This window comes from Vanellus vanellus (assembly GCF_965231255.1).
Source record: "Vanellus vanellus genome assembly, chromosome: 1".
In the NCBI taxonomy this organism is placed as follows: domain Eukaryota; kingdom Metazoa; phylum Chordata; class Aves; order Charadriiformes; family Charadriidae; genus Vanellus; species Vanellus vanellus.
The window spans coordinates 121,915,994-121,932,445 of record NC_138905.1 but is presented as its reverse complement, the minus strand read 5'-3'; the positions used below and the strand labels follow the sequence as shown (position 1 = coordinate 121,932,445).

At 43.1% G+C, this 16,452-nt stretch overlaps 1 protein-coding gene across 1 annotated transcript in view; it reads left to right on the top strand.

Annotated features, from left to right (window-relative positions):
* Positions 1-16,452, top strand: part of DSCAM (DS cell adhesion molecule) — a gene marked incomplete at both ends in the record, with an annotated part of 477,096 nt that overhangs the window by 391,979 nt on the left and 68,665 nt on the right. The window contains one exon of the mRNA XM_082498944.1: positions 7,472-7,605. Coding sequence (XP_082355070.1) covers positions 7,472-7,605 — 134 coding nt within the window. The remainder of the gene's footprint in view (positions 1-7,471; positions 7,606-16,452) is intronic.

Sequence of the window (16,452 nt, the reverse complement as noted above, 5' to 3'; positions counted from 1 at the left end):
CTGAGGACAGCAAGAATGTGCTTGCTGGTCTATGCCTTTGGGCAATGTTGCAGCCTGATGCCTTATGTGTCAAATTGGCCAACCAGTCCAATATTGGAGAACAATAAGGAGCATTCTTCCAGAAATCCTTGAAAGCCAACCTGAAGTGACAACCCCTGGCTTCTGGGTCAGCACTTCATGTCACATATGCCAGAGAAGTCATAAAAGCTGTTTGGGAATGATGTGCACTGGTTTCAGTTGAGTTAAAAAATGTTGGGAGCTGAAAGCTACCAAAACTTGCCTGGATGCAGATAACATCCTGTCTCTGGGTGAGATTCCTTCAGCTTTTGGGATTGATCAGATGGCAGAAGTGGTGCCACCTCTGGAGACACCTCTGTCTCTCCCTGTGGACAACAAAAAAAAATGGTGTACTGCTCCTGAAAGGTTGCTGACACCTCGCAAAGACCATTTCTCTGCTCTAAAGAGGATCAGATACATCTCAGTCATCACTGATATTTACTAATCTTTTCTCCAAAATTTGCAGTCACCGGGACTCCATAGCCTGCCTAAATATCCTATACAAGTTAAGGATCCACCATAATGCAATCTCTTTTGCTGCAAAGTGGGCTGAATACTTCCCTGTGCTCTGCTGGCCAGGGAGAGTGATGGATAACTTGTTGCTTGATAACAGTATTTCGTACCTGAAGGGTTACTGTGCCCATTGCTCCCTCCACTAACACATACACCCATCCATCTCCTGTGACCTGTCTCCAGTTTGCAACAGTTCTGAAACATCGGAAGCCCCAAATATTTTTTTTTTCCCTTTAACCCACCTCTTCCTAGTTTGCTTCTCTAATTCTTGGTGGCTCTTTTGCTCTCTCTCTTTCTGAGATCAGACAAGCCCTGAGATCTGGGAAGCACATAGGCTCTGACCACGTTTGGCTGCTGTGCAAAAGCTCATCTCTCATCTTTAATCCTCCAGGCAGTTCAATAATAATTCACCCCGAGGCAGTGTGACTAACCTTTTCAGATGTTTTCTGATGCCTCACAGTGGTTCCACTCATTAAATCTTTTGTCCAGAAAACTAAACCGAAACGCATTTACAGAAAACACAATGATTTCATGTTTTGCTTCAGCTTCACAACTTTTTATTAAAGGCAGTAAAGGTTTAGAGTGGAATACATAAAGGGCTGCAGTTAAACATCAGCCGAAACCAAAGTCCAGGTCTAAACATCCTTAAGGTTGTGGAAGATAAATGGGAAAAGAGCATTCACATTGCCAAACCGTATGCATAGAACAGGTGCCTCATTCCTCAGAAAGAACAGACATTTCTTCTGTAATTTTCTAAGGAATTATTCTAAGGGTTCCATAGGCCTAATTTCAGTGCACCTGAAAAATCCTGCCCTAAAGTTTGTTTGAGCACTCTCTCAGTGTGTGAAACACAAATAATTGCAATCTTAACAGAGCTTAGATCTGGAAACTTTGTATCTCTGCTCCCAGACCTTCTCTGGCTAAAATCATGACACAAGATATTCCACCATCCTCTAATAAAATCTGTAAATCTGAGCTATTTTTAAGTGACTGCCAAGCCCTCCCCATTGTTATATCATGCCATTAATTTCTTTTCCTTTTTTCATTTCTTTTATATTAGGTGAAACTTTTCTTTATAAAATCAATGGTACAGCATGTTCCGTTGCTGCTGTTGAAAGGCAGGCCTGTGACTTTTCTATTGGTGTTCAGCTTGAAGACATCAGGCGAGAATTTCTTCAGCAGGCCTGTAATCTCCAACGTGGCAAAATAAGAGTAACCCAGGGAGCAGAGCTCTCAGCCTGGATGAAATGGGTTGAAGCTTCGATTTCTTGTAGTGTTTGATACTGATTTTAGACACCAGAGGTCAGACACTGCTGCTGATCAGCTTAGGAAATGGGAACAGCTCTAGCAAATAACAGAAAATGAGCTTTCCTTTCAATGCGATCATATTTATCTAGCTTTTTTTTCCCACATTAGCCATTAGAAAAAGAAACTGCTCTTCTTGAAGTTCCTCCTGGCGGAAAAATAAGCCAAGCAGAAATGCCCAGTTTTTAAGAATTTGTTGTGGTTTTGTCCCCTACGCTTTCCACTTTACAGTTTCTAATAAGCCGATTGTCCTCTTCACTTGAGTATTTAATTTACTGAATCATTAAAAATTAAAGTAGTTCTTCAAATTCTCTTCCTCGCTGTGTTCAAAGTACAGTTTCAAAAGCTACTCCATTTCATAGCAATGGGGCTTAACAAATTCCCTCTCTCTTTCTCCACTGCAAATGCAATATGAGAAAACCGTAGTCAAGACAATGAATTTGCTCCCCATAAAAGCCCAACACATGAGGCAGCACCTCGGCCGGCAGCAGTGCCTCTGACCTCGGGCAGAACTGGCCAGTGGAGGACACGGTCCCCAGGGCCCTGTCCCAGGGAAAATTTCCTGCAATTGGCAATTTGTCCTGGCCTGGCTGCTTTTTACTGATTGTCTGGCAGAGGATGCTTCTGGGGTTTCTGTGATGCAGGAGGATGCATGTTTCTCTCTTGTATCAGTTGCTTTTGAGAAAATGCATTCTTACACACAGAATGCCGTTTGTATATCACAGAAGGCTTTGCTCAGTGCAGCAGTGCTGTCCTTCCAGCTCTCCTCTGCTGGAGAGGTCGGCGTTCAGAGCAAGGGGAAAGCTGCAGCAAGGGAACGGCAGGGACTACTGCAGAGAGGAAGGAGGAATAACATTAAACCCCTTTGCCAGCCTCATTGTAACACTGCCTGAATCCAAAAAGATTTTCCTCCTCTCCTTTCTCTGTGTGGACACGAAGCTTCCCGGCGATTGGCATGAGAAGGGTGGATGTACAGATACCATCTGTCAAAGCTTTGTATTTATTCTAAAATGAATAAGCATAAATCCAATCAGGTTTAGGATCAGTACTTTTTGGAACACAGCTCTGCTTGGGCTCATTCAGCTCGTGAGTATGGCTGTGCAGTTCATCACCTGGGCTCTATGATGGAAAATTGCCCTTAATGACCCCTTAATGCATTTTTTTCTGTTGTCAGAGATCTCCAGTTTTATCTTTTTGAGGAACAAAACAAGGTACAGAATAATAAATGTTCCCCTTGTGAAACTGGCAGGATTTGATAGAAATGGTGAGATTAATATGAGGCCAGTTCAGAGTGAATAAGGGGTGGACAGCACGTCTGAATGTATTTTGGGTAGCGTAGGTATAAATTGTAGGTGGGATATCTACATGAACTACCACTAACAGCCAGGAGTTTATTTTGCTTTGGTTTTCATAAATGTAATACTCAATAGGACAGTCTGGTGCTGTGCAGAATTAAAAACTTGCTAAGGAGCAGGGTTCAGTTTTCTAATATATTGGTGATACCGTTCTTAAATGCACAGCGCTGATTGCATTTGCCTCCCTGCTGTTCAGTACTGTGAAGAAAAATGGTGATAATCTCTCTCTGCTTATGAAAAGGGGAATAAGAAAGTTCCTGGAGCTCCTCCCCATTATCCGGCACATCTAAATGCTGTTTTCTGGACTAGTCGTATCAGTATAATTGCCTTCTCTGTGTTAGCATTCCACTTGCACTGTCAAGAATACAAAGCGTTCTCCTCCACGTGAAAGCAGCATGCTATTTCCGTGTCATTCAAAGCCTTGCTAGCTGGAGAATGAGGCCATCTTTGATCTTAAATTTGCCAAATCTGCTCCCTGGAAGGCTGCAAAGTTGGCTAGAAGCAGTCCTCATCTCTCTGTGCTCAGCTCTGGTTGCCCTCCGGCTTCTTACCAATATTTTACCCCTGGTGACCATGGAAAAAGGAAACTATGGTATTGTGCACATTTAGCTTGTCCCTGCCAGGTGGGAATCAGTGTGCTAAATAATGATCCATGGAGAATTCAATAAGACAGTCTGGATCTCCTGGTACTGCTGTCTCGTAATGACTGAAGCTAGTAAGGCTACAGGATGCAATGGCAATGAGAAAATACCTTAAGTTAGCATAGCAAGACTGGGGTCTTTCCTCTCCAAGATAATGCAGGCACCACATTCCTCCACCACAACTTCGTCAGATACTTAAGGAACCCATGTTTAGTAACAAATGTTTCAGGTAATGCTGAACTAACTAATCATAATCTTGTTTAGGTCCAGGGGATGAGTTTGAACAATGACTTTACTCTCTGGACAGAGGACAGTGGTAGTCTGTAAGGCATCAGATGACAGTCTGCAGAATTCTTGCTAAGGAAATAGAATCATAGAATCATAGAATTGCTGAGTTTGGAAGGGACCTTTAAGATCATCAAGTCCAACCATTAGCCTGCCCTGACAAAACCACTTCCAAACCATGTCCCTAAGTACCACATCAACCCTTTTTTTAAAACACCTCCAGGGATGGTGAATCCACCACCTCTCTGGGCAGCCTACTCCAATGTTTAATAACCCTTTCAGTGAAAAAATGTTTCCTAATATCCAATCTAAACCACCACTGACATAACTTGAACCCATTTCCTCTTGTTCTATCACTTGTCACCAGGGAGAAGAGGTCAGCCCCCACCTCTCTACAACCTCCTTTCAGGTAGTTGTAGAGGGTGATAAGATCTGCCCTCAGCCTCCTCTTCTCCAGTCTAAACAACCCCAGTTCCCTCAGTCGATCCTCATAAGATTTGTCCTCCAGACCCCTCTCCAGCTTTGTAGCCCTTCTCTGGACACACTCCAACACCTCAATGTCCTTCTTGTAGTGAGGGGCCCAAAACTGAACACAGTACTCGAGGTGGGGCCTCACCAGTGCCGAGTACAGGAGGATGATCACTTCCCTAGTCCTGCTCACCACACTATTCCTGACACAGGCCAGGATGCTGTTGGCCTTCTTGGCCACCTGGGCACACTGCCTGATCATATTCAGACAGCTGTCCACCAACACCCCCAGGTGTGTAATGTAAACACTGTTTACATGTGTAATGTAAACAAGTGAAATGTAAACACTTCCCCACACACAGTCATTTCCACATGCACAACCCAGCAAACAAAGACAATGTAGTAAAAAGAGAAGCAATAAAAGAACATTTAGAATAATTTTGGCACCCCTGCAAAAACTGTTGCCTGATTCCAATGAGGCAGAGGGCTGCTTGGGTTAGAAAAGCTTCAGAAATTTGACTATATGGTTTCCTGACTTTCTTTCTAGCCCCTCTTTCTTCTGGTCTGTATACTTGACAGTAATACAGCAGTCCACTGACAAGCAATGTTTTCCACATATGTCCGTTGACTGGAAAATGCTACATGAATTCTGAGTTAATCCCTCAACGGTTGACAGCCGTGACCGATTACCGTCAGAACCTGTCCCTATAGATCACACCCTAATTTAACAATAAATTACTTTAGCCTCATACATCTATTTGCAGTGATTTCCAGAAAACATTACTAACTGTAAAGGAATCCTCCCATGGGTTAAGTAATTACCCTGGAGAGCTAGCTTTCACTCTTCAGCAGCGGGAGCAAATAGCATTTCTAATGAGCTGGGTATAAATAACAAGTTGAATGCTGTCAACATCAATATTTACTCTGCACTGGATAGAACTGCTAACTGAATTAGCCCATTTGCAGCGAGGGGCTGGGTTTGCATGCAATTATAATCATGACATTCTCACTTGATGCCTTATTAGCTTTCTTAACACACTATAAATAGAAAATGCATATTCAGAAATGTTGCATTGAGTGGTGCCTATCTGTCAGTTTTCTTAGATCTTCCAGTAGTGCCTGTACAGATATAAAATTGAAGTTCTCCTTATATGCTTTCTACAACCTGAAGTAGCTAGCCACAAAGCTAAGGAAATTTAGACTCCAGGCCGTCTGACTTATCTTTATAGGCAAAGTTTTGTAATACCACAATACCTACTTACTTTAATAACGTAGAACAAAGGTTAAGGATCCATCTATGAGGATCAGCTTGCTGGATAAGAGGTTTTCCATCTGTGAAGAGATACAGTTAAGATTATGTACCAAGATTTTAGCATTTCCTGGTGTTGTGCTTTAGGCCAAATCGGCTACTGGGGACCTGGGGGACCCCAGATGGAACCAACAGATGCTCCCCTCTACCCCTCTTCGAAGAGAGAGACAGAGGAGGAAAAAGAGACTTATGAGTTTAGAAGGAACTAAACTACTTTAATGAAATATTAATAATAAAATAAAAGGAAATAATGAAATATATACAAAACTATATCAAGCTCCCGAGATGACAGTCACGACACCGGCTGGCACTGGGGCAGTCCCAGGCTGGACTCATTGACGGACGGGAACTGGATTCCAGGTCTGCATTCAGGATCAAAGGCAGACGAACGGAGTCTTCCTCCGACGTCAGCCATTAAAGAGAAAGAGAGCTGACCCTTTGATCCCTCAGCTTTTATACTGAGCTTGAGGCAGATGGGATGGAATACCCTGTTGGTCAGTTTTGGGTCACCCGTCCTGTCTTCTCCTTCCTGCAGGTGGGACCCCACTACGCTTTTCCGCTTCCAACCCTCCAGCGGGGCAAATAACAAAGTTGGTTGGCCTTGGCTGTTATAGCAATAAGTATAAGCAGGAGCCTCTCTGCATCCCATGCCTGGGCATCAGCTATAAACAATTGGTCTTACTACTCTGAGAGAGTGAACACTGTCTGCACAATATGCTATTAATTTCAGTAGTTAGAAGAGGCCCAGCTAAGAAGCAGTTACTGAAGAAAATTGGCCCTGTTTTACCTCAAACCAGGACACTGGCTGAAGTTTTTTCTATGTGGTTTTAGAGAGGAGGTTTTTTTATTCTCTTTCTCTGTGACATTTTTCAATGGCTTATATAGATAGCTGCTGTAATTAGAAGAATAGATATGTGTTCACATACTGCAGTGCCAGATAGAGGTCTGCGCTGCTGAGGGCAGGGCAGGGGGCACAGAGACTGAATGGCCATACGTCTGCTCACACATCACACCACTATCTAGACCTGGGTCATGTCAGGCAGTGCTAACTGCATCGGACTACAGCTCATTTGCTCTCCACTTCATTAAATTCACAGGTCTACTGTGTATATACATTAAACCATTCACATGCATATTATTTATACAGTGAATAATAATTTGGCATGAGTTATGTCTTCAACATTGACAGTTTATAATTATATATTGTTTGGCAATTTCACTGGCCACAGCTAACATATTTTCATATGCATGCAGGTTGAGGGTGACACGTCACAAAACTTTAACCATCAGAGGCAGCTTCGGCTTCGGGGCCCTCTGAAGCAGAGTTTTTACCTCTTTAGGGGTGGGGGCATAGCCCTCTAAACCCTCTCCCCTGGCATGGGTAGCGTGGAGGCTGCTTCTTAGCACAGGGTGTCCACCTTGGTCCACAGAGGCACAGTTACCAAAGCAGCACACTCCGCTTTTCCTTTTTGCTCCTCCTTACACTAGGATGACTGAGTCCATGCCTTGGACCACTCTAATAAATCTTGTTTTTCCAGTTCCAGGTCCTCCTGCTGGTGTTAAAGCAGCTGCGGCTTCAGCCTCCACTGTCTTCGTGTCCTGGCTCCCTCCCCTCAAGCTGAATGGCATCATTCGGAAATACACTGTCTTCTGCTCACACCCCTACCCCACAGTAAGTCCCACAGGGCAACCACAGACAGGCAGTGCTGACTCGTGGGGCTGTAACTGTGTGTCTGCAGGTGCTTAGTGCTTGACACTTTCCTTGCCACTTCCTTTCCTGCCTTTTGTTCTTTCCCCTAAGCAAGGGCGAAGGGAGATCCTGGGGCTACAGGGTGACTGAGAGTTGGTTTGGTTTTTTCCCACCTATTAAACTTTTGCAGTACTTAGAACTTACTGCAAAGTGCTGACTTACAAATCATGTCAAAACTCACAACTGAAGTTAAGTATCTTTTAAGCCATGTTTTTTTTTTTTTCAGAAATTACTCAGTGACCTTTTACAGGACCAGCTGCAAGCTATGTAGAGCCCTGTTGTAGCTGGAGGCACGTATTTATATACCCAATCGCTGAAACTGACTTGTTTTCATGCAAGTTCCTACCTTTTTGGCTTGAGTATTCATGTGTGAAGGAGCATAATGACTTATGAAGGAACATATTTGCTTGTGAATAAGCTTATTTGTGCCTGGAGTATTTGCCCACTCTAGGTCTACATGCTATTACTTATTGAGAAAGTGACAAGAGAAAAACGGGATTGAATGTCAGGTATCTTTCTCTCTCTCTCTCTGAGTCACAAAGGAATCCAGCTATCTTTAAACACAAGGGTCAATGGCTCTTTGTAAATACCCATGCATATTTATTTTAATATGCGTTGAAAAAGTACTTATCAGTTTTTATCCAATGTTTTGATTTAGTTTTTAAGCAGGACTTCCCATCAAAGGTAGCATTGCAAGTTGCAAAATGCAAACTTAGTTTAATACACAGGGAAAATATTGTTCCAGAAGTAGGAGGACTTTGACAGGGAAATTTCCAGAAGTGCCTCAGTCTTGCTTTCAAAGCCAGCTGAGAGAGAGGAAGGCCAGAGAGTATGTCTGTATGGGATCCTGCAGGCAGACACAACCTCACCCAGCCCACTCCCATTCTTCCAGCAAGTGAACTAATTCTGCAGGTATTCAAGGGGAGATGGGTAAAATGCATGTGTCTGTTGATGGCTATGCTTAAACTGATACATCCTCTTATAAGCAGGGTTTATTAGTCACATCCAAAGCTAAGGGTTGGAGATCTTTGCTTTATGTTTTGGGGCTACTGACTCCTAACTCCATTAATTTAATAATTGTAGCCATGTGAACCAAACTATCTTGTGCAAACTGTTTAACTGTAAACTAGACAGATTTTTCCGTCATGGTTCATACATTTCTATGGTACACAGTGGGTTAAAGAGGTGGGAGTTTACAGAACTGGACCTTGCCGGTTGGGCTCTGGTCTAAGTGGGGACCAAGTGCTTCCCTGGGGGGCTGGAGAGAACACCAGGTGGTGCTGGTGGCTCTTGCTAGTTACTTACCATGCACAAAGCTGCAGTGTTTCTTCCTGCGGCCTTGCTAGCAACCATTTTTTGTATGTTTACATCAACAGGAAAATAAACATCCTCAGCTAAAAATTTTTCTCTCTAATACACAGTTTTCTCATATACAAAATTATTTTTTTAAGCCTGCTTATTGTACGGTTACCTTTTATGGTACCTCAGTGATGCACAACAACTGGAAGAGTTACTCTTTTTTCTAGTCTGGGCCTGTACTGAATTTTACTGCTGTATTTTTGTGGTGTACATTATGGCATGAGATGAGGGTATCGCTGTATACTTTAGCCCAAAGTAGAGGCACTTGGAGGTGTTTGTGATTTCTATTAAGTGTTAATGTGTACATACATGGTTATCCTGTTGTTATCTGTGTCCGTGAAGGGGGTGTGTGTACATATAAATATATACATGTACATAAACATAAGTGTACATATATGTACAATACGTACCTATGAGGACAGTCCCTGTACCACTTCTTGTCAGTGTTTTGCAGATCAGCATGAGCTGTGTCTTGCCGAACAGGTCTTATGTATCAGCCCTGTGTGGTGAGTGAGGCAGTCATCACACGCAGTGGTCAGTTTCCAGAAGCCAAGTTGGACGTCTCTAAAGAAGTGCAAGAACACAGGACACATTCAGTATAGGATGCACTCCTCCAACTTTATTTCTAACAAAATGCCTTGTTATCTTTTATCCTTAAAAGGATTGTGAAATAAAAAGTTGTTTTATTCAGAGCTAGCTTTGCAGTCTGCTGCAGACGTGCATTAACACTTCTGTGCAGATATAGTCTATATATCGCAAAGAAGTTCTTGTATGGTTCACTGTTGGCAGAGACAAGTAGTTGACAGCAAAAGTGGTCTTAAATTAGGGTGGGAAGGGGAATAAATAGAAGACCTGTGTCTTTCTCATCTCTTCTGCCACCGTAAGTAGCAAGTGCTGTAGTTCGCGGTATAGTGCCATAAAAACAACTTGAACAGACTTCTTCCTTCAGTCAAAGCCCTGTATGCAAAATAACTTTTCTAAAAGTCTGCCATTTAAGCAGAAAGATAAACTCTGTTTTTAAGCATCAGTGAGGAGAAAGAGAAAAGGACAGCGATAAAGTAAACTTATGGGAAGGCTATATTCTTTGCAGACTGCATTTTACAAGCAGTGTGTGTGTGTTGAGAACAAGTCAATAGAGTGGACTTCAGACACTTAGGCTACCAAGACAGTCCTTTACACAAGAACACTGCTTTGGTGTTTGTGTCATCAACAGGAAAACAAATTAACTCTCTTGTGCATATTTTTACTACAAAGCACAGCTGTCATATGACCCTGATGTATTTATTATAAGATGCAGATTTGCTACCTTTTGCACAGTTCAATTTGCTTTGCATGGGCAGAAGCTGTTAAAACTTCCGCTGCCCCTCTATGGAAGGATGCAGACATCTCCTTTTTAAATATTTTGTATCCTAAGGACAGCAGTTGCCTGGGATGTTTCAAGCCACAAATATGATTAATGTATGAAAAATAAAAATTATTCTCCACTGCAAACTATTCTTTAGCCAAGATTGAGGGCAAGCAAGGATCTAATGTCACACTGTTTAGTTGTTGTGCCTATATTATTTATAGGCATTATTAGGCAGAACATTCCTCTTTCTTATTCTGCAAATATAGGAAAAAATACAGAAATATGTCTCAATGAGTCCTTCATTCTTCAAATATAGGACACAAAACATACCAGAATCTAAGTTAAAATAACTATCATAGCCTATGTTCCCACAGTTCTTCACCCCATTTCCTCCCACATCCATGTCCAACTCATTGTAGGAGCTGGCTTCTCAAGACCACCCATAATGGTCCCATGTTGCCCAGCTTCCTTCTAGGTGTGCTTAACCACAGCGTACCGGCAGGATGCTCATCATACTCATTCTGCCCAGGCCGCAGGGAAGCAACAGGCAGTGCTAGCAGCTGCGGTAGGGGCTGCCATGCTATCCTGTCAGTGTAGGTTTTCCCAGTGGTGCCATAAACATTGCACGTGGTTTGAATCCAAGCAAACAAGTTGGGGTGGTTTGGCTTCTACTTGGTAGTGGGAGGAGCTGCCTTAGATGGCTGTTCCAGTACCCATTGCCTTGAGTTCTAGATGTGTATTGCTAGGGCTTTTAAAAGGGCAAAAGAAAATTATATTTAGGTGATTTCTGAAAAAAAAAAAAAACCAAAACACCAACCTCTTGTTGCATTCAGGTCAGTACACTACATAAGGAGGTATCAATGGGATTAGATTAAATAAAATTTAGATGGCAGAAAGTGCCCGGAAAAGGTCATTGTGACACAAAGCATGCAATGGCTAGCCAGCCTGGGAAACTGTAATCTCAGAACAGGTAAAAAGCAACACAGAAAGCAGCATGGTGTGTGCTGAAGGCAGGGGAATGAAGGTTAAGAAGAAGTATTTCCTGGTGCAGGAAAAGCTGAGAAAGCATTAGAACTGACAGGGGAAGCAGAGAGAGGTTAGTAGCTGAGGAAATACAGACCAACTATATCATCTGGGTGTCAACATACAGTACGGCATCACTCAATCAGAAATACACGTTAAAATCTATTTTGCTTTGTTGATTAGAAAAGTGCAGTAATTGTTGTTGTTGCTGTTGGGGTTTTGTTGGGGGTGATCCATTAATCAGTCATTCACTAATAGGAGCAAACATGTTAAACAGGCTTATCCCCCTGTTTCCAACAAAGCAGGTCATTAAATTGTGCATCAGCCTTCTGCTTTCTCCATGGAAAGCCTGGAGATTAATGGAAAAGAGTCACCTAAGTAGAACTGCACTATAAAAGGATAATAAATGGACACCACTCTCCTTCTCAGTGATTTTCCTTTTTAGGACATTGTCAGTTGGTTCTTGTCTTCGTTCCACTCATATTAAGATGTGGAATAAGATGTCCTCACTATTGCTCTCTGATTTCCTGACAGTGAAAGCTAAAAGCAGAACTTGTTTGGGCAACTGTGATTGGAAAGTGTTCAGATCTGAAAAGTTTACAATACTACCAATGGCCTAAGATGTCAGGAGTTTTATTGGAGCCTCTCCCCCGTCTAACTGAGGAAACATCTTGGTGGCAATCTAATGTGTTTCTTTTCCTCAGTGACACACATTAGCTCTAGTAGTGTTTGGTTTAAACTTCCACAGAATAAGAGAATTTAGGTTACAAGGTTTCTCTGGAGGTCGCCTAGTCCAATCCCTTTCTCAAAGCAAGTTTATTAACATCAGGTTGCTCAGGGACTTTTCTAGTGAAGTCTTGAACACTTCCATGCATGAGGATCTCACGGTCTCTCTGGGGGGGATCCAATATTTACCAGGGTCTCATGGTAATTTTTTTTCCCCAGTTCATCAGAATTTCCCGTGTTGAAACATTTCCCACCCTGCAGCTTCAAGAAAAGCTTGGATCCATCTTCTCGATATCATCTGATCAAGTATACGTAGATGGCAATAAAGTTTATTCTGAGCCTTCTCTTCTTAGGGCTGACAGACTTAGCTGGCTCAGCTTGTCCTTGTATGTATACGCTGTGCTCCAGCCTCCTGACCAACCCTGACGGCCCTGTCCTGTACTTCCTCCAGTACATCCATGTTTTTTTTTTGCACTGGAGAGCCCAAGACTGGACGGAGTATTTAGATGCAGTCTCACAAGTGCAGTGTAGAGGGGAAAGATCACCTCCCTGGACCTGCTGGCTACACTTTTATGAATGCAGAGTTGCTAATACCAGACCTGCTTTTCGGCAGAGCTGCCTCTTGGACAGTTGGCCCTCAGGCTGTACTGGTGCATGAGGTTATTCTGTTCCAGATGCAGGACTTTGTATTTGCTCTTTTTGAACTTCATGAGACTCCAGTCACCCCATTCTCCAACCTGCCTAGGTTCCCCTGAACAACAGCCCTGCTTTCCAGTATATAAATGATAATGAGACTGTGGAAGACTCAGTAAAAGGACTTGCTAAAGCTGAGGTATACAAGATCCACTGCCCTCCCCTTGTCCACAGTGCCGGTCACCTTGTCATAAAAAGCAATCAGGTTGGTCAAATGTGATTTGCCTTTGGTAAACCCATGTCAGCTCTTCCTTCCTTTCCTTTGTGTGTTTAAAAATGGCATCTAGTAGGATTTGCTCAATAACTATCTCATCTCATTGAGAAAATGTTGGCCAGCCTGTAGTTATCTGGATCCCCCTACTTGAAGATGAGTGTGGCATTTGCCTTTTTCTGGTGATCAGAAGCTTCCCCTGATTGCCATTGCCTCTCAAATACAACAAAAAACAGCCTCACAATGACATCAGCCACTTCTTTTGGCAGCCTCAGATGCGTCCCATCTGGTACCACAGGTTTCTGTATGTCTATTTAAGTAATAATCTTAAGTGCTCCCTAATTCAAACTCCCTCCACTGTTACTACAGCTTTACTCCCACATACTCTTTGAGGAGGTTCAGAGACCTGGAGGCCTGAGGGCAAACCTTACCAGTGAAAACTGAGGCAAAAAAGGCATTGAGTACAATAGCTCTTTCCAAATTCCTTTTCACTAAGTACCCTGCCTCATTGAGCAATGGGCCCAAACTCCCCTTAGCCTTCCTTTTGCTGCTCATGTACTTAAAGAAACCTTTCTTGCCTTTGTCCTGCACAAAAAAAAATGTGTTTGAGCTCAATCAGGATCTACATGTTTATCCATACTGGCCTCTGCCATGCTTGCTCAACTTTCCATACATTACAACAGACCATTCTTGTGTTCTGAGGAAGTTGTCCTTGAAGAATCACCAGCTGTTCTCTTTGCCCTTCCGGACAGTTTCGCATGGGATCACTCCTCTCAGGATCTTGAACTCTGGTCTTATGGTAACAACAGCTAAAGCTGTCATAGACCTTCACATTTCAGCCGGTTCTTCCTTGTTTGTGGACAACAGGTTCAACAAGGCATTCCTACTAGTCAGTTCATTGATCACCTCCAACAAGAAGTGGTCTTCAATACTTTCCAGAAATCCCCTAGGTTGCTTGCTTCCAGTCTTATTGCCCTTCCAGCAGTTGTCAATGTGGTAAAAGTCACCCATGAGCATCAAGACGTGCACTTGTGAAGCTTTCTTCAGATGCTTAAAGACAACTACACCTGCCTCCTCTTCTTGATCAGGAGGTCTGTAGCAGACACCTGCTACAACACTATGAGTATTGGTCTGTCCTCTGATCCTTACCCACAAGCTCTCTAGTGGTTTGTCACCTGCCCTGGAGCAGCAGTCCATGCATTCAAGAAACTCCTTTACACAAACTGCAAGCCCTCCTTCACACCTTCCTATATGTCTTTCTTGAAGACACTGTGTCCCTACATTGCAGAACACTAGTCACGAGTGCTACCCTACCATGTCACTGTAATCCAAATAAGGCTATAGCTCTGCAACTACGCACAGACTTCCAATTACTATTGTCTAAGCTTCATGCATTGGTGGACAGGCATTTGAGATGGGTCCTAAATTGTGCTGCTTTTACTGGGGAAAAGTGAGATCTTCTGTACTGTTGTCTCCTAGACACATCTGCTTTTCTCCTTTGTGTGATTGCTTCTCTATTATGGTAGCTTTCCCCAACCACACCCAGTTTAAGGCCCTCACAAATAGGTTAGCAAGCCTCTTTGCAAAGATGCTCTTGCTGCACTTTGACAGATATGTCTCATCCCTGCTCAGTAGCTCTCATTCTGTGACATTCTGCAGTCACAGAAGACAAAACTCTGACTGCTAGACCAACCCTGCAACATCAGTTGACTCCTGCTCGAGCCTTCTTCCTCATCGGAAGGTTTGAGGAGACACCGCCACCTGGGCCACCCTGCTGTTCACTCTCGTCTTCCAAACTCTATTGTGACTCTTGATATGGTTCACATTGCCTCTGCCAGTGTTGGTGCCCACATGGAAAAACAGCAAGGGAAAATAGTCCAAGGGCTGGATGACCCTTGGCAAGAGTTCCCAAAGTATTACGTCAGGTTGGCAGGTTGGTGCCTCCATCCCCTACAGGAGAGGGTCTCCAATAACTATCACATGCCTTTTTTCTTTTGTGCAGACACTAGGTTAAGGCTGAGATGGCTCTGTTGAATCCTCTGATGGGTCTTGTTCATCCTCACCAGTGCACAGGGTATTATACTTATTCTGAATTTGCAGATCTGCAAGTGCAGGAGTCTTTTTCCTGTTGTCAGAAGTCACAACTTCCAGCCTTCCAATATCTTGACTGCCACCTTCCACTCCCTGTTTGAGCATGTTCTCCTGCTGTCCTTCCTTCTTTGTGTTGTATGACTCAGGTTCTCATCACCACATGCAGTCTTAAGCAGAGTTGCTGGGCGTCTCTACATACTCATTCTGATAACTAATGTAACAATGACTCTGCCAGTCATCAGCGCTCTGGCATTCCCCACTCCCCTCCTTGCAAGACTATGAGCCCACTCGAGTTTTCCCCATCCAAGCACTCATCAAGCTCAAGTTACCTTGTGAGCACTGTTATTGCCACATGCTCCTGCTGCCCACATCACCCCGATGGCAAAGAGAAGTGTGGCACAGGCATCTGCTGCTCTGGAGGGATGCTGTCATTGATGCAGCATGTTCCTCTCTAAGCAGGGTGGACTGGCTTCTCCATAGTTCTCAATGTTCTCCATTTTGCAAAGATGCATCTATCTGTTTATCTCTATGTGCATGTGCAGTGTATGACTTCTCCATCAGAAAAGCTGCATTACTCAACTGCAATCATTACTGCGAAAAGCTGTCTGCTGCACAAAGTTCCCTTGGGCATGACATTCGATAAACATGTTATTAATACCAAACCAAACCCATAAATGTTCAGCACATTACAAGAGGGATTGTGATGTTTAAATGTGAATTCCCTTGCCTTTGATTAAATGTTTCATATCCATCTTAGTTTTCTGAGTGTTCAGTAGTCATATTTCTGCCAGACTTTTGAAGTTCTTTCTGTTTGCCACCAAATCCCTTACTGTGCAGTATGAAGTGAATTTCCGTAGAGCGGAGTACAGGGGTACCTCTGTGAAGCTGCTCCCCAAAGCCCCTGATCCAAACTGTGATCAATTCCACAGTAAAACTCTATTTGAGGAAGACTACAGAGTGCATTTATTTTTTCAGCACGAGTAACCAAAGACTGGCATATATGACAAGAAGCTTGCAAAGCATCCAGGTACAAATTTAAAAACCTGCTTTTCTAATATGAATAACCAGCTTATTCTCTGGTCTTGAATCCTGGCAACAATTTTGAAATGTTAGCTGATCAAACTGTTACTAGTTGTGAGATTCCTCTAAGATACATGATTTCTCCCTTAAACCCACCTTGACTAAGGTCCCAAATGATCAGAAGCCTGAGGACAGGAAGGAGAAGAAATTCCGGAGCAAGATGTTGTTGAACCAGATGAATGGAATGAGAATGGTCCTGCAAAGATCCCAGACGATGCTGTCATGATAAGAGTATTAG